The sequence below is a fragment of the Pyrgilauda ruficollis genome, unplaced genomic scaffold (assembly GCF_017590135.1).
Source record: "Pyrgilauda ruficollis isolate IOZ18807 unplaced genomic scaffold, ASM1759013v1 scaffold97, whole genome shotgun sequence".
NCBI classification, from domain to species: Eukaryota; Metazoa; Chordata; class Aves; order Passeriformes; family Passeridae; genus Pyrgilauda; species Pyrgilauda ruficollis.
In genome coordinates this window covers 2,189,789-2,209,393 of record NW_024531821.1, presented here as the reverse complement: position 1 = coordinate 2,209,393, position 19,605 = coordinate 2,189,789, and the positions used below count along the sequence as shown (strand labels likewise).

The 19,605-nt window shown below is 62.7% G+C and overlaps 1 protein-coding gene across 3 annotated transcripts; it reads left to right on the top strand.

Annotated features, from left to right (window-relative positions):
• Nucleotides 1-13,602: 13,602 nt before the first annotated feature.
• IL17B (interleukin 17B) lies at nucleotides 13,603-19,209 on the top strand. 3 transcript variants are annotated; one of them, XM_041489879.1, is made up of 3 exons: nucleotides 13,603-13,872; nucleotides 18,515-18,801; nucleotides 18,963-19,209. In XM_041489879.1, exons 2-3 carry the CDS (start codon nucleotides 18,542-18,544, stop codon nucleotides 19,207-19,209), a joined length of 507 nt encoding a protein of 168 aa, XP_041345813.1. In that variant the 5' UTR covers nucleotides 13,603-13,872; nucleotides 18,515-18,541. The 3 variants fall into 3 exon arrangements, with proteins under 3 accessions (XP_041345813.1, XP_041345814.1, XP_041345812.1); XM_041489880.1 differs by lacking the exon at nucleotides 13,603-13,872 and adding an exon at nucleotides 16,979-17,011; XM_041489878.1 differs by lacking the exon at nucleotides 13,603-13,872 and adding an exon at nucleotides 17,604-17,624.
• The last annotated feature ends 396 nt before the right edge of the window (nucleotides 19,210-19,605 follow it).

Sequence of the window (19,605 nt, the reverse complement as noted above, 5' to 3'; positions counted from 1 at the left end):
CCATCCATCCATCCACCCATCCACCCATCCACCCATCACACCTCGTGGGGGATCTCCAGGGGCTCCCCTCCCCTCCCCTGTACCTCCATTCCTGGCTCTTCTGCCGGCCGTGGCTCCCTGGGGATGGGCTGCCGAGCCGTGGCCCCAAGAACAGTATTTCCAGGAATCCCCAACCTAGTGCCGAAGGGATTCCTGGGAAAACTGGACCCTGAGGACACGGCAACCCAGGCTCCGTGCCAGCCCTGCGTCCTCGCTGCTGTCCAGGCTCTGTGTGTGGCTGGTGGGGGAGCCACCACCGTGTCCCTGCTGTGCCCCCACCCCTCCCATCCCTGTGGGACCTCTCCCACTGGTGCCCAGCGCCGGGCTGGGGGTCCTGAGCAGACACAGGGGTCCTGTGCTGCAAGGAAAGCCTCTCCACCCTCCTATCCCTCCTTGCTCCCTGCTGGGAGCTTTGGGATGAGCCCTTTTCCTGCAGCCAGGGCCCAGCTCTCCTTGTGTCACTTGTCCCCGTGGCTGGGGGTCCCCAGGGCGTGCCGTTCCTCCCTTCCCGAGCTACAGTGCTTCATCTCAGACTCCCAATTGACCAGAGATGCAGCACTGCACCTTGGGCTGGGAGACATGGACGTGTCCGTGCTCCCCTCGCTGCGTGGCGTGGCTGGGGACACGGCCAGGCCGTGCCTGGGTGCAGGCAAAGAGCTGTCCCCAGCCTCCAGAGCCGTGTGCCCGTGTCCCCAGCGTGGTGACACGACAGGCCTGGGCTGGGTAGCTCAGCCTGGCCCCAGCTCTGCAGGGACAGACAGGGATAGGGACAGGATGGGGATGGTGGGGCTGCCTCTAAATCCCAAATGTGTCTGCACCAGGGAGCTGGTGCAGAGCTGGGCAAGAGGGGGAGGCTGATGGGGGTGAGCAGAACGGTGTGGGGCTGGGGGTGCCACACAGCACATCCCTCCCTGCCCCTTCCCCAGCCTGGCGATGAGCAGTGTGTGAAAGCTCCTGCTGTCCCTCCCACCCTTGTCCTTGTCCCTGTCCCCAGGACAGGCAGCAGCTGGCCATCACCTCGGCTTCCCAAGCTCAAACCTTGGCCTGATCCATTCCCAGGCTGGCAGAGCCGAGCCCAGCCCTTCCCATGGGCAAGAACCGGGGGCTGTGGGACAGAAGCTCGGTGGATCTCCTCCCTTGGGTCTGGACAGGCTTCAGCCCACCTGGCCTGGGGAGCGAAGATCCGGGGGGAAGCAGGAGGAGAGGGAGGATGGAGGGAGCGGCCGAGCCCAAAAATATCTTTCCCAGGCGAACACTAACATCCTGAGCAGGGCTGAACCTGATAAACAGACCATCCATCACAGCCCCAGCAGCCCCAGCAGCCTGATGAGAAGCAGATGCTGCATCTCTGCCGTTAGCCCCTGCATCCGGCCCGGCCCCCGGCCACGAGCACCCAGCTGGGAGCCAGGGCAGGAACCACCCCGTGCCCTGGGCTGGGCTCCCCCACTGCTGCCCCTTCTTCTCTGGGGTGAAAGAGTGGGGAGAAGAGCCCTGTGGAGCCCCAAGATTGCAGCATCCATTGCTGAGGAACGAGGGTTTGGAGCAGCCTTGGCCAGCACGAGTTGTGTCTGTATCAGCCACGGCCCTGAGCCCTGGCCAAGTGTGACAAGAGCCACGGGGACCCAAAGCAGGGGAGGTGCTGCAGGGACCCTCCTGCCTTTGCAGAGCCTCTGCCTGGCCCCTGCACGTCCCCAGGAAGGGGCTGCTGTGCGTTCTGCAGGAGGGATGTGTGGCACTGTGTTGTGCCCTGGGATCCAGCCCCTGGGGCCTGTCCCTGGGATCCAGGCCCTGGGATCCATCCCCTGGGATCCATCCCTATGGATCCATCCCTATGGATCCATCCCCTGGGATCCATCCCCTGGGATCCAATCCCTGGGCTCCAGCCCCTGGGATCCATCCTCTGGGATCCAGCCCCTGGGATCCATCCCCTGGGATCCGTCCCCTGGGATCCAATCCCTGGGATCCATCCCCTGGGCTCCATCCCCTTGCGTGGCTGGCAGGCAAGAGGAGCCCATGGCTGTCCCTGCCTGTGCCCAGGAAAGGGCCCATGGTGGCGGCCGTGTGGCAGCGTGGTGGCACATCAGCTCTGCCATCTCTCGTGGTGGCCATCTCGGGGGCTGTGCCATCCTCTCGTGTGTTCAGCAGCTTCAAAACCCCAGGGACAGCCTCGGCTGAGCCTGTAAAACACAGAGCATGGGAGTCAGCAGAGTGTGGAGCCACCAGCTCTTGGGTCTGTCCTGGGCAGCTGCTGTGGGGCCCCTTTGGGTGCTCAGCACCCCTGGGCCCGAGGACAGCAATGCCAACAGCTCTGTGCACACAACAAACCCTTCAACAGTCACTCAAAATCCTCCTTTTGCTGCTCAAAGCCCTGTGTGCCCAAAGCCCACAGGTGTGGGACACGTCTCCTCTCCTGGGAGGTCCCCCAGGTGTGTGGGAGCCCTGCTGGGCCTGGGGATGGCCCTGTCCTCCCCTGCCACCATCCCCTGGTGGGAAGAGACAGGACAGAGCCTTGTCTGCCCCGTGCTGCGGGGCTGGGAGAGCTCAGCTGCCGTCCCTGGGGAGGTGCTGGGGGGGAGAGACACAGAGAAAGTCTGGAGGAATGCACATCCCGCCGGGATGGAGGCAAAACATCTGCACAGCTCCCCCAGCCTGCCCCAGAGAGGCTCTCAGGGCAGACAGACACCCCAGTCCTCCCTTCAGTGTCCCCAGAATGTGACAAAACCCCAACACTGCGGGGCCTGCCCTGTCCCCCTTGATTCCACTCGCGGTTTTCTCCCAAATTCCCAAGGGAAGACGACTGCCAGCAGCATGCTGCTGCTCCCCACGCTCACACTGCTGCTGGGCACCTCCGTGTGGGGGACACCAGTGTCCCCTGAGCCAGGAGAGCCACAGCCCAGGCTGCTCGTCTCGCTCGTCGCCACACGGACTCGGAAGGATCCGGAATGACAAATGGCTGGATCGTGGTGATGCCAGCACTGGGGATCCACCAGCCACTGCCACATCCCTGTGTCCAGGGTGGCCAGAGGGTGCCCAGGGCATGGCCAGGACAGTCCCCTGGCACCTTCCATGGCCACAGCAGCTCTGCTGGCACTGCCCATGCCCCGACCCTCCGCTCACCTCCAGCCTCGCCTGTCCCAAGCCGTGTCCCTGCGTGTCCCTGCGTGTCCCCTGCTGCTGCTGGTGATGCCCGAGGAGGAGGAGGAGTGGGCGAGTGCTCCGAGAGCTCCGTGGCCACCCTGAGCTGCTCCCAGCGGCGCTGGGCTGAGTCAGAGCTCGGCCCTCCCCGTGGTTACAACACAGCGCCCTTTCCCCTCTCCAGGCAGGCCTCCGCTGCAGGAAATGTCCTTTTTTAATAGCACTTGGGATTTGTTCCTCCTTAAAATTCCCCAGCCCTGCGAGGCCAGGCTGGGGCTCCTCAGGGACGCCTGAGCCCCCGGGTCAGGGGGGTTCTGCTGTGAGCAGCTCCCCGCTCTTGGGAGGGTGGAGGGCACTGGGTGATGCTCAACCCCATTCAGGAGCCCCTTCCCCTCCTCCTGGTCCCCAAAATCCTGAATTCCACCAGCCATCCAACCCCATCCCTGCCCCAGACAAGCTTTAATCCATCAGCTTCCCAAACAGCCCTGATGCCACCATCAAGGCAGCACCAGGCAAGGTAAATCCTGCCCAAGAACCCTCTCTGATGCCCCTCGTGGGTGCTGAGCACTGGGATCATGTAGGAGAGCATGTCCTTGCTGGAAGGACTCAATCAACTCCAGAAATTTAAGGGGCTGACCCCAGAGCAGCTGCTGCTGCCTGTTGGGTGCCTGCAGGCAAGGATCACACAGGATGCTGCTCCCTGGCACTCTGCAGCACGAGCTGGTGGCAGGACAGCCCCGATGCTCCTTCCCACAGGGGCCTGCCAGCTCTGCCAGCATCTCCATCCCGTCCCCCACAGACCACGGTGGCCCCTGTGGAGGAGAGGTGCCTCCCCTCTCCCTTCCTCCCTCCCTCCCTCGCCAGCACTGGTATTAAATCAAAGGTTTATGAGAAAATGGAGGGGCCAGGGGAGATCCTAATCTGGTCACAGGCTGATTAACCCCGAGTTCAGGCTGAGGTCCTGATGCTCAGCTATAAATAGCTCTGCCTTCCCTTTCCCATCCTCCTGCCGGGGCTGCGTGCCTGCCCTTTTATGGTCAAAAAGGCAGATTTGGAGCCCGAGCAGCCCCCATCTCCCCCCATCTCCCTTGCTGGGGACGAGCCAAGGGGGCCCAGGGGGATGCTGCTCTGGCTCACTGGGTTTTGCTGGGATGAATTATAGTGCCAAGAACAAAGGAGCAGGTTTGGGGGGCTGCGAGCAGGGGATGGGTGCAGAGGGGAGAGAGCATCTGCTTTGTGGGGCCAGAGTGGGGGAGAAATCACCTAATTTGGTGTCTCTGCAGAACTGGGATCCTGCACACGCTGCTCTGCTGCTGGTGGCATGGCATGGCATGGCTGGAGGGAGCCCAGGGACCAACGAGGCCTCTGCCACCTTTCTGTTTGTCACCCCAGGGAAGGGCACTGTCCCCACTGTCCCTGCCTGGCCACCGTGCCCAGTTCTGCCGTGCAGAACCCACTGGTGCCAGTGTTGTGGTGAGGGGCTGAAACCCTCCAGCTGCAGGTCCTGGCCTGGGGGTGAGGAGTCTCCAGAAGGAGGAGCAGCAGAACAGGGACTCGTGGCTGGAAGAAGCCATGGAAGTTGCAGAGGAGCCCAGGACACAGGAGCCTGGTCACTGCCATTCCCACAGCCTCAGCTCTTCCTCGCTGCTGCCGGCCCTTGGATCACCCCATCCCCATCACCCCTGGCTGCTTTCCTCCCCCGGAGCTGCTCCCCATCCCCAGCCCAGCCCTGGAAGGTGTTTTGGGGCACGGGGATGGCACTGGGGCCGGGGCTGGCCCTGGGGCACACGGAGCGTGGGAGCCCAGCCCGGCAGCAGCGTCCCCACTTTGTTTACACGTCACATTCCCGGCCTGCAGGAAGTGGTGCAGGGGTGAAGTCCCAGAGGGGACAGGCCAGCACGTCACCGGCCTCCAGCCCGCTCTGGGAAGGGCTGGTGGGAACCCAGAGCACGGCAGGGAGAGCTCCCCGTGGACGCTGTTCCCAAGCAGTGCGGGGAGGCTGCTCCAGCATCCTCCTGACCCCCGGGCTCTGCTCCTCACCCCACTCTTGCAGGGCTCCTCATGGGATACCTGGCATGGTGGGCATGCAGGAGCTTCCCAGAACCTGGAGCTGGAGCTGCCTCCTCGGGCAGAGGCACAGCCATGGTGTGCTCCTTAAGCTGCCACAACTTTGGCTGCTTCTCCGAGTTCTATCACCTTATCTCTGCAGGTTGTAATTCACATCCCTCCCACAGGCTCCCAGCTTGCCCAGCCATCTAAACAATAAAAGGCACTAAAATGAAATGCCCTAAATGGATCCAATTCCCTGCACTCTGGAGATGAGATGTGGAAAAAGAGGAGAACAAAATTTGCACCAGGATTGGTGTAACAGGCATTGCTCCCCTGCAGAGTCTCCAGCAGGAATTGTGGGGCTGGAGGTGGGGAAGAATCAAAATGAAATTTAAAAAATAAGGTTGAAAAGGGTGAGGGAAATAAGCAAAAGACAAATCTGCAGTGAGGGATTTCAGTTAAAAAGGCCAAGCCTGGAGAGAGACACTGTCCCAAGCACCAGTGGCCACCGAGCTGGTCCCACAGCAAGACCAGGGTGACCTGCTGGCCACCATGGAGCATCTGCCCCTTGTGTGGCACACCAGACCCCACAGCCCCTTCCCCAGCAGCCCTGGCTGCTGCCATCCCTTGTGCAAGGGGAGCTGCTCATCCTGGCAGAGTCCAGCCCAGGGAGAGACAGTGCTGCCACCAAGGCAGGGCTGTCCCTGCAGCGTGGGGACACCCGCTCAGGGCCAAGACAACAGCACCAGCCAGCCCCCACGGATCCTTCTGGCCAGGGTGGGAAGCCTCCAGCACTGCCAGCACATCCCAGTCCCTGCCACCACACCCTGGCACTGGCACAGCCCATCCCAGCTCAGACCCAGGCAGGGCTGAGCACGCTGAGATCCATGGGGCAGGTGGCACTGGTACCACCCTGCAGGGCTGGCAGAGCCCTGGGCAGCCCCCCTCCTGCCATCCCCTGCAGCTCCAGCGCTGCACACTGCAGGTTTCAGTCAGGGTAGGACAGGGAAGATGCTGCTGCTCAGAAGCTCCTGCCTGGATGTGACACCTCAAGCAGAACTTGGGCAGGGTGACACATCTGTCACCTCCCCGGCTGGCAGCCACGCATGCTGTGCACACAATGGGGACACAGGGCTGGCCCATGGGCCTGCCAGCCCTCCAGAGCCCCCTCCCCACAGACAGCATGGCCATCCCCAGCCTGTCCACAAAGCTGCAGCCCAGGCACTGCCCCTGCATGGGGTCTGTCTCCAGCCCCTGCCCTTTGGCTCCATGACCATGCCAGCCTCTGTCCCTGCTGTCCCTTCTCTAAGCCAGAGACATGGGGCACCCCAAGGGCTGGGGGAGCACCAGCACCTCCCATCCAGTGCCCCTTTTGGGGCCACTACAGGAGGAGGAGACCCTACTCCCCTGTGCCCTCCCAGTGCCCGGTTGGCAGTGCTGCTGGGCACACACTGCCCCAGTTCCCCCAGCATCCCCAGAGCAGGCAGGCAGCACATTCCCAGCAGCCAGGCATGGAGACAGGGCTGGGATGAGCCCTGTGAGCACACACAGTCCCGAGCAGGCAGAGGGGTTTGGGGTTCAGGAGCAGCGAGCACCCCCAGCACCACCGGCCTTCAGCCCCAGGACGTGACCTGGGCTTCACCCGCCCTGGCTGGAGCCCTTGCTGGGCAGATCTGCTGCCATCGCCTGCTCTGTGCTCCCAGCCAAGCTCAGGGCATGGTGAAACAGCCCCAGAGCTCAGATTTCAGCCTCTGGCCTCATTGCTGAGCTGTGCTGCCTCTGCCCTGCACAGGATCAGGTGCTGGGGCTGCCCTGGGGTCAGCCGGGTCCCCAGCCTGGCACAGCCCCTGCGCTGCCCTGCCTGTGCCACACCACTGCCCAGCACCTGCTTGGCATGGCACAGCACCCACCACAGCCAGAGCTGTCACTGACCAGGAGACAGCAGTGCCACAGCCAGAGCTGTCACTGACCAGGAGACAGCAGTGCCACAGCCAGAGCTGTCACTGACCAGGAGACAGCAGTGCCATAACCAGAGCTGTCACTGACCAGGAGACAGCAGTGCCATAACCAGAGCTGTCACTGACCAGGAGACAGCAGTGCCATAACCAGAGCTGTCACTGACCAGGAGACAGCAGTGCCATAACCAGAGCTGTCACTGACCAGGAGACAGCAGTGCCATAACCAGAGCTGTCACTGGCCAGGAGACAGCAGTGTCATAACCAGAGCTGTCACTGGCCAGGAACCAGCGGTGCCACGGGCTGAGGGAGAAGCTCATACCAGCCCTGGTCTCCAGGAGCCACTGCAGGATGATCCACCAGGCACTGAGCACTGGCTGTTCCCACTCAGCCCCAGGAGAGGAGCAGGATGCCAGGGAAGAGCAAAGGCAGATTGTGGGAAATGGATTTGTAGAAAATACCTGGGTGCTGCAGAGGAACAAGCCTTGGAAAAGCCTGATCAGGGACAGGGGTAGTTCTTGGACAGAAAAGGAGAACAAGAGGGAAAAAAGGCTCTTAATCATCTGCAGGCTCTCTCTTGACAAGCGTGGAGGGAAATGCCACTCTATCCAGCAGCCACCCAGAGCTGCAGCCTGTCTAGACACAGCCTTTCCCAAATTCCTGCTGATAACTGCTTGGGAAATCTGTGGCGGAGGCGTCTGCCTGTGTTTGTTGGGAGTTGACTTCTCTCCCACCGGCTGGCAGTGAAGAGGCCATTCCATTGTCCTTTGGAGGGCTCCCTGGATGGTGCCCAGGGTCTGGGGAGCCAGGCTGGGCACAGACAGAATACCCTGTGCCAGGGACATTGCCACGATGATGGGGACACAGCTCACGTGCCACCAGTGGCTCCCCAGCCTCATGTGCAGCATGCCAGTGCCCTCGTCACTGTCACAGTCCCATTGCAGAGGGACACAGAGCCTTACAGGACCTGTACCCCCGGGGATGGCACCATGCCCTGGCTGGACCCGCTGTCCTTGTACTGGACCCAAATAACACCTGGCAGTTGTCCCTGCAGAGGAAGGAGCAGGAGGACATGGCACCTTGCAGCCACCGGGCAGTGTCCCCAGGTGACACTAGGAGGGGACAGCCACTGCCAGTGCTTTGGGAGCAGAGCAAGAGCACAGAGCCAGCCCTAAAGCCCACAAAGGCAGCCCTGAGGGACGAGGCACCACCCGGGGAGCCTTTGCAAGGCCATCAGCCCTACTGGCCACCACCTGCTGCCCTCCCTGTGCCCTCCCCTGCATCAGGACAGGGCTCAGCTGCTGACCCCCACAGGGTCACACGTTGTGCAGCCACCACTGCAGCTCCGGGACATTGAGGATGCAGCCACCATCCCCCAGGAGAGCGATGGAGCCAGGGAAGTCCCCCTGGCTGGGAAAATGCAGTTGGGGCCATTCCCAGAGGGGAATAGAAAGAGGCAGGGCACAGGCTGGACGGCCCCGGGGTCCCAAAAGCCTTGGGCAGCAGGGTGCTCCCAAAAGCCCAGGGCAGCAGCAGGATGCTCCCAAAAGCCATGGGCAGCAGGATGCTCACAAAAGCCTTGGGCAGCAGGATGCTCCCAAAAGCCCAGGGCAGCAGGATGGTCCCAAAACCGTGGGCAGCAGGATGATCCCAAAGCCATGGGCAGCAGGATGCTCACAAAAACCTTGGGCATCAGGATGGTCCCAAAAGCCATGGGCAGCAGGATGCTCCCAAAAGCCCAGGGCAGTAGCAGGATGCTCCCAAACCCATGGGCAGCAGCAGGGTGCTCCCAAAAGTCCAGGGCAGCAGCAGGATGCTCCCAGTCGGTGTGAGTGTGCTGGGAACGGCGGCTCCAACACCCTGCGAGCCTTGGGCTCTGAGCCCCGGCTCCATTCCCTCCCCAGCTCGTTTTCCCAAAAGCGGCAGCAGCACAGGAGCCAAGCAGGGTTCCATGTCCCTGCTCTGTGAGGAGCCCACCTGCCCGGGCTCACCTCCGGCTTCCTGGATTTTCCATCCCAGACATCCACAGAGCAGGCAGCAATTCCTCCTCCAGTCCTGGAGAGTCCATCCCCACATCTGAAAATCTAGGTGAACCGCACCAAGCCCAGCACCAGGACGGAGCTAGAGGGACAGATTTTGGGGAACCCCTTTGCCCAGGATCTCCTGACTCTGAGGAGGCTTCGGCCACTCTTTGCCAGCTCAATGCCCAGCGGATTTCCCTGCCGGTGGCTGTGCTCCACGCACCTCGCGGGGTGCAGCCCAGCTCCCCAGAGCTGCTGCTGAGCGTGCCAGGCTGGGCTGCACGAGGGGATGCTGAGGAGTCGTGTTTTCAGACAGCTCCCACAGCGCCAGGCAGCCCACACCAACCTCCCCATCCCCTCTGCCCACACACCCACCCGTGCCCCCTCCCGCTCCCTCCATCCACAGCCACCTACCTGCGAGCCCACAGCTGCCCCGGGCACCGCGGGGACACGGCCACGTGCTGCCACCTCCTCGTGGCACATTACACCCCGCCACTGGCACCCCGGCCTCGCCAGCCGGGCCTTTTTGAAGCGGCCGGCATGGGAGCCCTGGGTGCAAAACTCCTCGCAGGCTCCTCAGAAGCTGGAAAAACCTTTTTCTTTTTACCTTATATGAGCTGGCGGGGGAGGCCAGGCCGCGGCGGGCAGCGCTGTCAGGGCCGCCGTGGGGATCCATTGGCTGGGGGGCCTCACGTGGGCCCCGCGCCGCCGCCAGGCCCAGTGTTGCTTTTACCCCCTAAGGAAGGGCCGCTTGACAATTTTCATATTTCTTCTAAATTTGGAGATTTCAGACAATGCTGGGAGGCTTGGCTCGGGCTGCCAGAGGCCCATGTGGAAGTCATTAAGGCGGAGAGGGGGAGCGGAGGGAAGGAGGGCTGGGGGAAGCGAGGGGGAGGAGAGCGGCCAGGGCTGCGCCTGGGAACCGGGGCCATCCCGGCCGGAGAAAGTTGTTTGGAATAACTCATAACTCACTTCCTCCCGGCGTGGTGTACGGGGGACACGCATCCCACGGCCGTGGGGAGGGGGAGCAGCGGGGCTGGGTGGCCGTGGGGAGCCGGGGCAGCACGGAGGCCAGCGGAGGAAGCGGAGATGCTCCCCGGCCCGGCTGGAGCGGTCCCTTGACTGCCATGGCTTTGAAAAGCTCCATCTGGCCTGGGAAAAAAGGCCTTACGGCAGCCCTGGGGCTCTGCTGGGAGTGCAGGGTGAGGTCCCTGCATGTCCCCAGGGCTGGGACACCCGTGGGGTGGGGGTGGCGAGGCTGGGGCTGCAGGGCTGCTGCACGGGGGCCTTTCCCAGTTCCAGGGGTGTGGGATCTCCATCACCGGACCTGGCCCCTCCTGGCTCCATGTGGACCTGAGTGAGTCCATGTATGGCCTCCAGCCAGCACCAGGGCCCCACAATGAGCAGCAGTTGGCAGCTGGGGCGGGGAGCAGCCGGCATTGAGCGCCTTCATCCCCTGCTCCATCAGCCCCCGGCAGGGCAAGGATGGGGTTTGTCCCTGCTCTGGGCACTGCTGCTCTGCTGGGTGACACAGGCAGTGAATCCAGCACAGAGCTCAGCTCTGGAGCAGCAGGAACAACCTCTGCTGCATGAAATTACTGAGGGAGAGCCAGGGAGGCACCGCCAGCTTCAACTCTGGTTTCCCAAGGTGGTGACGTTCCCCGAGGGGAACACAGAGCTGGGTTCTGGGCTCTGAGCTCTCGTGTCCATCAGAACATCCTGGCTGTGGGAAGGAGGCTGATGCTGAGCCATGCACAGGCACTGTGGTTGCTACAACCTGGATGGGGACAAATGTGGAGTAGGAGTCTGGCAGAGCAGGACTTCCACCAGAAACACATCCCAGAGAGGGCTCCTACCATCCTCAGACCCCTGAGCCGGTTGGGACAGCCCCAAAGCCAGGGCCAAGGCCTCTGTGCCATCATGCCAGGCTTTGCACAGGGATGGTGTGGAGTGCTTGGCATCCCTGAGGCTCTCCCTGGACTTAGGCACCACCTCAGCACCAGAGCCAGTGCTGCAGGAGCTGAACATCCCCTCAGCACTTCAGGAACATCCCTCATCCCGGAGGGAGCTGCCCTGCCAGCTGCAGGAAGGGAGAAGCAGGGAACCAGCCTGCGCTGGACCAGGCACCAGGAAGCTGCCAGGAGAGCAGGGATGGGAGCAGCAGTGCCTGGATCTGCCAGCAGCGTGCCCAGACCTGGCAGGGAGAGGCACCTGGTGGCCTCCAAGGAGCCAGAGCCACCTGCCAGGTACCTGGAATATGAAGCACTTCCCAAGGGCTTCTTGGGGAAAAAAAAAAAAAAAAACCCAAAAAAATACCAACCAATTTCTTTTTTGAATTGCTGCACACACAGAGATGCAGCGGCCCTGGCAGCACAAGCCTTGGTTTTGCCAGCGCCCAGGAGCAGCTCCCAGCAGGTCAGCAGGGCAGAGATGAGGCCAGGCTGACTGAACTGCGATGGGAATTGCACAGAGCACAGCAGCACACCACACCCCTTCCCCTGCTGCAGGCGGCCTTGGTGCACGGCACTGAGCTGGGACAGCACCTGTGGCACGTCCCCAGGGCACGCTGGGGCTCTCCCTGGGCACAGACCCTCCTCACTGCTTCCAACCCCCAAACCCCTCTCTGTCCCCAACCCCCAAACCCCTCTCTGTGCCCAGTTTAATCCCCATGCCCTGGCAGCCAGCAGCGAGATCTCCCAGCACTCCCACTCCCCTGTCCCTCTGCTCTCGGAGGGCTGGCTTTGAGTGAGGCACAACCATTAAACAAACCCTATAATTAGAAACCAGGTTCCCTAAATGAAGTGAAAAATGTAACGTTAGCCTCTGTTTGTTCGCTGGATGCTGCGCTCTTGTTCCATGACCCAGAGGGGTCGTGCCCTGCGGTTTCTGAGAAGCCTTAATAAGGTAATGTTTAGGAGGTTACTATCTTTACAGCTCTTGTCTTATTACAACTCCATAAGAAAAACATTTGGGGCAAAGCAGGATTCCTTGGCGCGGGTTTGTTTTTGTTACTCCTTCACTAAGATGCTGCCCAGCCATCCTTCCTCAGCACGGATTCAGTTTCAGTATCTCCACAAAAGTGACATTTTTTCCCACCTCCCGCTGACCTCCAGCCTCTCTGGCTGGGTGTAAGGGCAGGGGTCAAGTGGCAGTGCCAGCTCTGTCCCAGGCAGGTGGGGAGGGGACCGCTGCCTGCACAGGGGGTGATGCCACAGGGCAGTGATGGAAAGGGAGCTCTGGGCTGCTCCCACCTTCCCAAGAGCCTGGGACGTGGAAAGAGAAACCCTTCTCCTACAAGCCTTGTTAACATCCAAACACACCAAATTTAGAACCTTTTCATCTGCTGCCTGACATCAGAGGGGGCTGCTGGAGGGCAGGAGGGCATTTCTCAGCCCGGGTATTATTACAGCCCCTGCTCCCTCAGCCCCTTGCAGGGCAGGACAGTGATGAATGGGTGAGCTGGAGCAGCTCTGAAGGTGACCTTCAGGACTGGCCAGTGCTGCCCTGTAAATCCCTTCCCCCCCTGCCTGGAGCACACAGGAGCAGGGAATGGGGAGCAGGGCAGGAGATTGTCTGCTCTGACTTCAAGCCACCAGTTCCCACCTGGGGATGATTCCCCAGCAGTTTGGGGGGCCCTGCATGGGATCCCTTGCCCAGGGGCACAGAGAGAAGTTTGGCTGGATCACAGCCCTCCAGGACAGACATCAGTGCCACTGCTGAGCTTTGCACTTACCTCTGCCCTTTGCCTTGCCCTGGGAACTGGGAGCTTGGACTCCTGCCCACCAGAAAAAGCCACCAAAGCCCTTCAAGTAAGAGGCTTTCTCCTCTTAGACCCAGAGAGAACTGCTGCCCTGGCAGCACGTCCCTGGGAGCATCCTCCAGCCCCCTGGCCTTGCAGGGAAGGTGGTGGGGATGGCTCCAGGCTGCTCCATGTGTCTCACATGGGGCTGAAGGACCAGCCTTTCCCCCAGGCAGGAGCTGGGATGCAGAGGGCATCCCCTGTCCTGGCAGGACTGTCTCACCTTTGCAGTCCAGCACAAAATGAAGCCACCCCTCCAAAGCACTCATGGGTTGGTGTCTGACTGCCTGAGGCTGCAGGGGGAAGGAAAACTGAATTATTTGGAAAGCCAGCATTGCCCACCCATGCTCTGTGCTGGTGGGCAGGGGGGCACAGCCAGGACAGGCTGAGGCCAGGAGCCCAAAGGGCTGGAAAAGGCCAGAGGGCAAGCACAGGGGACACGGAGGGAGCAGGACATGGGGCCAGGCTGGATGAGGTGACCCGTGGCCAGGTCCTGCCTCAGTGGTCCCGGCCTGGAGGAGCCCGTGCTTCTGTCCCCCTCTGTCCGATGGGGACCTGAGGCTGCCCCGCACAGAGCTCCCGGAGGGGCTCACCAGGACCAGGGTCTGTCCGTGCCGGGCACTCCCACCGGCCCCTCCTGCCGTCCCCAGAGCCACCATCGGGAACCAGACACGGGCAAGGAGGCACCGGGGCAGCCCCCAGCCCCGCAGCGGGCGCGGTGCCGGGCAGGGACGGAAGGAAGCGGCTGTTTCCAGCGCGGGGAGCGCCAGAACAGGCTTTTTCCATCAGGTGCTCTGTCTCCAGCAGCAGGAGGCAAAAGAAAACAAAAGGCAGGAGAGGAGCGGGACAGGAGGAACCTGCGCGTCTGGATCGTGTAAGCGGCGACGTGCAGTAAACGCGGGGGTGATGGATGTGCCGGAGGGGCCGCGCAGGATGCGCCCGACGCGCATCTCCCCCTCCCCGCCCGCCCGGCGCTGCCGGCAGCCGCTGGCCCGACGCCTCCGCTCCCCCCGGAGCCTCCTGTCCGGAGTGCTGCTGTCCCCCCAGCCCCGGAGGAGAGCCCGGCTCAGCTCTGCCTCCCGACGCCCAAATCTGGCTGTTTATGGGATGCAAAGGGCGTGATTTACAGGCAGCCCCGAGCATCGCCCAGCTGCCCGCGCGGGGAGGGAGAAAGGCCGCCGGGGGAGCTGGATTAGGGCTGTATAAATAATATTGTGCAGCGATGCAGGGCCCGGGCCAGCGAGACCTCGGGCTGCCAGCACGAGCACCCCTCCTGCCCGTGGCACCCGGGCACCACGGTGGGGAAATGCCCCTTCCCTCCCTCGGGAACACCCCTCCTGCCAGGATGAGGGCTTTTGGGACAGTGGGGGCACTGATGAGGAGGGGTCTTTGCCCCACAACAGCTGCTGGGGGGAGAGCACCCATCCTGCTCGATGCCAGCAACAAATTCCTGGCCTCCCTGTCCAGCCGTGCCTGCCTCTGTGTTTATGCAATGGCAGGAGCCGGCAGAATGAAGCACTTTTTGTTTTTCCCTTTTTTGAGAATGGGGAGTTTTAATTCCCACCAAACAATGTTCTTTTTCCAGCAAGCTTAAAATAAGCTTTTTTGGCTCGGGCGTCTCTGGAGCCGTTGTGCAAATAAGGATGTGAGCTCCGTGCTCTGGCGGGGCCAGCACTACCTGCCAGGGGGGTTTTGGGGGGACATGGGAGGCCCCCAGACCTGACCCTCCTCCCTCCACAGCACAGGGCTGGCTCTGGCCAGGAGAGCTCGCTGGAGCTTTCCTTTGATGAGTGGAAAATGTTGCTCACACAGAGATAGGGATGAGGCCGTGCTGGAGCCTCCTGCCAGACCCGCCTGTCTGGCTGGGCTGGGTGTGAGCTCAGGTGTGCACAAACCCCATGAGGAGCTGCGTTCTGGAGCAGCCTGGTGCCCAGAGAAGTGGCCATGCCCTGCAGAGTGGCACCAGCAGCGTTGCTGCCCGTTGCCCAGTGCAGATGGAGGGGACTGCAGCCCCCACCCCAGCAGCTCCCACCCCTACAGGGACATTCCTGCTTGTGGGAAACTGCACACAGCTATTTTCTGCCAGCGTGGAGCTGTGGCCTGACTTGCCCCCATTCCCTTACCTGCAGTCCCCGTGGTGTGCTCTGCCACATGATCCCTGCCCAGCACATCCCTGCTGCCAGGGAGCGTGGCACGACACGGATGCCCTGCATCTCTTGGCCTGGGGTGGGTTCCATGAGGCTTGTCTGGCAAATAAACACCTGGGTTTACTCAGGGCAGGTGGAGCTTATCTTCACACCCTCTCCTGCCCCATTTGGATCCCCATTCCCCATCTCCAGGCCTCGCTCTCCACCCAAATTCCCCATGGCAGTGTGGCAAAGTGGTGACAGCAGCAGAGATGAGCACGTACCAAACCTGAGAGCACCTCTCCTCTCCCCTCCGGGTAACCCCTGCCCAGGAGAGCCCTGGGGGGTTCCAGCACTCCAACCCCAGCACACCCGGCTCCCTCAGGGATGGCACTGCAGCCAGGATGGGCACACGGAGCCCCCCAGCCCTCCCATCCCAGCCTGGAGGCAGAGCTGGCCGTGTCCTAGCCTCCCCATCCCAGCCCCTTCCCTGGGGCGAGGCCGGTGGGGAAAAGCCTCCCGCGCCCGCCCCCGCCTCCCCCAGCTTATCAAATTTGGCCATGTCTGAAAAGGCCTGGTTTCCTTTTCACCAAAAAAGATCAAAACTGGGTAATTGGCTGCCGGCACAGATGCCTCTGCGCCTCTCTCATGTGTAAACAGCATTGCCGAGCGCTGACACAACGCAGCGGCCGCGGCACACGCAGGCGCCCGGGGCTGCCACCGGCCCTGCCGGGGCTGCCAGAACAGGGGTGAAGCCGCTGGGTGCAGGCATGGCTTGGCTCTGCACCCCAAAAAATGCTGGTGGCCAGAGACCGGGTGCTGCCGTACGCCTGAAGCACAGGCAGGTGGTTGCAGAGCTCCTCTGGCAGGTCCTGAGGTGACAAACGGGGCACTCTGTGCTCAGGTCTCAGCCGAGGGGACAGCAGAGCCTCTGAAGCGCTGTGCTGGGGCTGTCCTTGGGGAGGTTAACGCGGGCTGGGGCGGGGGAGCTGCCAGGCTGGTCCCTGCTGCATCCCAGGGCTGCCAGGAGGAGGGGGACAGCGTGAGCTGGGGGTGCAGACACCTTTACCTTATTTATGGGGTTTTCTAGAGACACAGTTCATGTACTGGGAAAAGGAGGTGGAAATTTCCCTCTGCCCTACAAAGCTCAAGGGCCTTGAGATCCCTGGGGATGCGCAGTGAGGGGGGAGAAGGAGGAAAACATCCAAAGGAGCAGGGCAGAGCCTGCTGCCCGGGAGCGTGGGGAACAGCAGCGGCATCCGGGGCTGCAGGGGAGGAGACAGGGATGCGCGGAGGGGCGGAGGGATGCGGGGAGGGATGGAGGGGCGGAGGGATGCAGGGAGGGATGGAGGGAGGGATGGAGGGAGGGATGGAGGGGCGGAGGGATGCAGGGGGGGATGGGGGGCGGGATGGAGGGGCGGAGGGATGCAGGGAGGGATGGAGGGGGGGATGGAGGGAGGGATGGAGGGGGGGAGGGATGCAGGGAGGGATGGAGGGAGGGATGGAGGGAGGGATGGAGGGGCGGAGGGATGCAGGGAGGGATGGAGGGCGGGATGGAGGGGCGGAGGGATGGACGGAGGGATGGAGAGGAGGAGGGATGCAGACGGGAAGGACTGGGAGCGGTTGGGTGGCGGACAGCACCATCGCGTGGCTCTTGACCGCACGGACAGCGACAGAGCAGGGGTGCAATGCCAGCCCTTGTTCCCTGGACGGGGAATTACAGTCAGCACCCCCGTGCCTCAGTTTCCCCCACCGCAGCACCCTGCACCGCGGTGCCTGGCCCCGGAAAGCCAGGGCATCACCCAGCACACCCAGACCCGCAGACCCACGGCCAGCCGTGGGCACAGCTGCTGTGTCCCCACGGCAGGAGCTGGAGCACAGCAGAAGGTGAAGAAGGGTTTGGGGACAGACAGACCAGGGGTGCAGGGAGTGATGGCTGCCATCATCTCACTGCTGAGCAGAAGGGTCTGGGGGCTCCTGGGGATGGCAGAGCTGCTGCTGGGGGTGGCTCACAGATGACAGCGGGCTCTCAGCCCCACGTTACCTGCTCACCTTGCTGCCAGCACGGGACACAGCCACCCTGCTCCTGCTGTGAGCCCCTGCTCTGCCAGCCCAGCAGCCGCATCCCTCCGGCCCTGTCAGGGCTGTGACCATGCTGGTGACACCAAGAGAGCCCAAACGCCCTCCCCAGAGCATGTTATTGCCAGGAGAGCCCCTCAGGGCTGCCTGGTCCAGAGGGGACCCGCCACTGACCGCAGTCGCCACCACCAGCAGAGCCAGCACCTGGGGCGGTGACGGGTGGCCGAGTCCCAGACCACGCTGGCCCCCTGCCCTGGCTGCTCCGAGGCTCCCTGACACCCTGGGGACCGGACACACCTCTGGCAGGGCACAGCTGGGGGCTGGGGCTTTCCCTTTTTAGCTGCCTGGCTTGCAGGGACCGGCCACAGTGCAGGACAGCGGCCGGCACCCCTCCGCGGCCATGGAGCGGGCTCCAAACCTGGTAGGTGCCTCCCCGGCAGCTCAGGGCTTGCTCCTCGTTTTCCTTCTCTAACAGAATTATTTGCATGCTTGTTTACCTGGGGTTGTTTGCTTGGAGGTGCCCGCTGTGGCCTGCCAGGGCCATCGCCCCCATGGCCAGCAGGGTGAGGATGCAGCAGCCTGGGAGAGCAGAGCCACGCCAGCCCGGCCGGACAGCCCGGCACCGGCCGGAGAACAGCCCTGGCCGAGCCTCCCTGCCCCGGGGCACTGCACAGCCACGGGCAGGGTGTGGGGCTGCCTGGGCCACTGCAGGGACACGAATAGCAGCGAGCAGGACTACAGAAAGCAACTTTGTTCCCTGCTGGGCAGCCTGCCGGGTGGCAGCACACGGCTGCACAGCCCGGCGAGGCCGGAGGGAGAAGGGAAGGAAAAAAAGCATCTTTTCTCTCTCACCGTCCTCAGAGCACAGAGGGAGGGAGAGGAGGGTTTGGATAAAGATCTCATTCTTGACTGTCTCATCTCTGTAAGGCTCCTTTTAAACCAGAGGCTGCCCAGGTACAGCCTGAGCTGGGTCACTCCCAGCATGCAGCTGCCTCAGGGTGGGCAGGGAGGGGACAGGGCACAGCTCAGGCAGGACAGGCAGGGGCACTTTGGACAACACCAATTGCCAGCTGCGAGCAGGGTGAGGGGCAGCCACACGCATCAGATCATGACCATGTGCCCACCATCCCTGCAAACTGCCCTGAGGTGTTTCTCACCTGCAGGCCAGCACTGCCTTTGGGCTTTGAATGTGCCACCTCAAAGTCAGTGTGGTCCTGCCATTACCTGGTGACCCCGGGGAGGAGGGGGAGCTCCCCTTCCACGCCAGTCCTGCAGCCCAAGCAGCCACTCACCATCCTCCTTCTTCCTCAGCTGCTCCTCTGCATCTTCACCTTCGCCATGGTCCTGGTTCCCGAAGCCAAGGACCAGAGCAAGGCAGCCAAGGGCAGGAGAAGGGGCCTGGCACGGGCACCAACAGCCCCCCCTGCCCTGGCCTGGGCCCCCGATGACCCCTACACCAGCATGGCAGAGTACGAGCACAGCATCCAGGACATGGTGCGCCAGCTGAGGAACGGCTCCGAGCCGGGGGACACCAAGTGCCAGGTGAACCTGAGGCTCTGGAGGTCCAACCGGAGGAGCCTGTCCCCCTGGGCCTACAGGTGAGCTTGGGGCAGGGGCCTCGGGGACAGGCAAGGTGGCTCTGTGCCAGCACAGGGGCTGTGCTGGCTGCTGGAGGCTGTGAAGCACAACCCACTTCACCCTGGCCACCCACTGCCCCCATCACCATCTCCCCAGCCCTGTCCTGTTTCCTCTCCTCCAGGATAAACCACGACGCCACACGGATCCCAGCAGACATCCCCGAGGCGCGCTGCCTCTGCACTGGCTGCATCAACCCCTTCACCATGCAGGAGGACCGCAGCATGGCCAGCATTCCCATCTACAGCCGCCTGCCCGTGCGCCGCCTGCTCTGCCCGCGCCCGGGCCACAGGCCCTCGGGCAAGCAGTGCCACAAGAAGTACCAGATGGTGATGGAGACCATCGCCGTGGGCTGCACCTGCATCTTCTGAGGCTGCAAAGCTACGCCCTGCAGCTCCCCCAGTGCTGGGCACCTAACCAGCTTGCTCTTGCTTCCCCAGCTTGCCCTTTGGGAGAGGCCACCTGGCTGGGCATCAGGGTGAGGGGAGGTCCCTGTGCGAGAGCTCCTCAAAATTCCCCTGCAGACTCTGTCAGCCTCAGCCCCAGCAGCTGCTTTGGGGACACCCAGTGCAGAGGCAGCCGCTGGGAGTCACCCAGTCCCAGACACCGACCGCCCCCAGCCTCCAGGGAGGAGCTCAGCTGTGGGCTGGGGGAGAGAAGGAGCCAGCTGCCCATGGTCCTATGGCTGGGCAGGATCAGGGTCAGGGTCAGGATCAGGCCTCCTCCCTTCCCAAAGTCCCCATTTCCCTTTGTTTGCTCCATCGCTG

Bases quoted from the DNA above. Each gene is read 5' to 3' on its own strand.
- IL17B (XM_041489878.1), top strand. From the start codon at position 17,604: ATGGAGCGGGCTCCAAACCTG. The intron at 17,625-18,514 runs GTAGGTGCCTCC...CTTCTTCCTCAG, and splicing joins TGGAGCGGGCTCCAAACCTG to CTGCTCCTCTGCATCTTCAC. The intron at 18,802-18,962 runs GTGAGCTTGGGG...CCTCTCCTCCAG, and splicing joins CTGTCCCCCTGGGCCTACAG to GATAAACCACGACGCCACAC.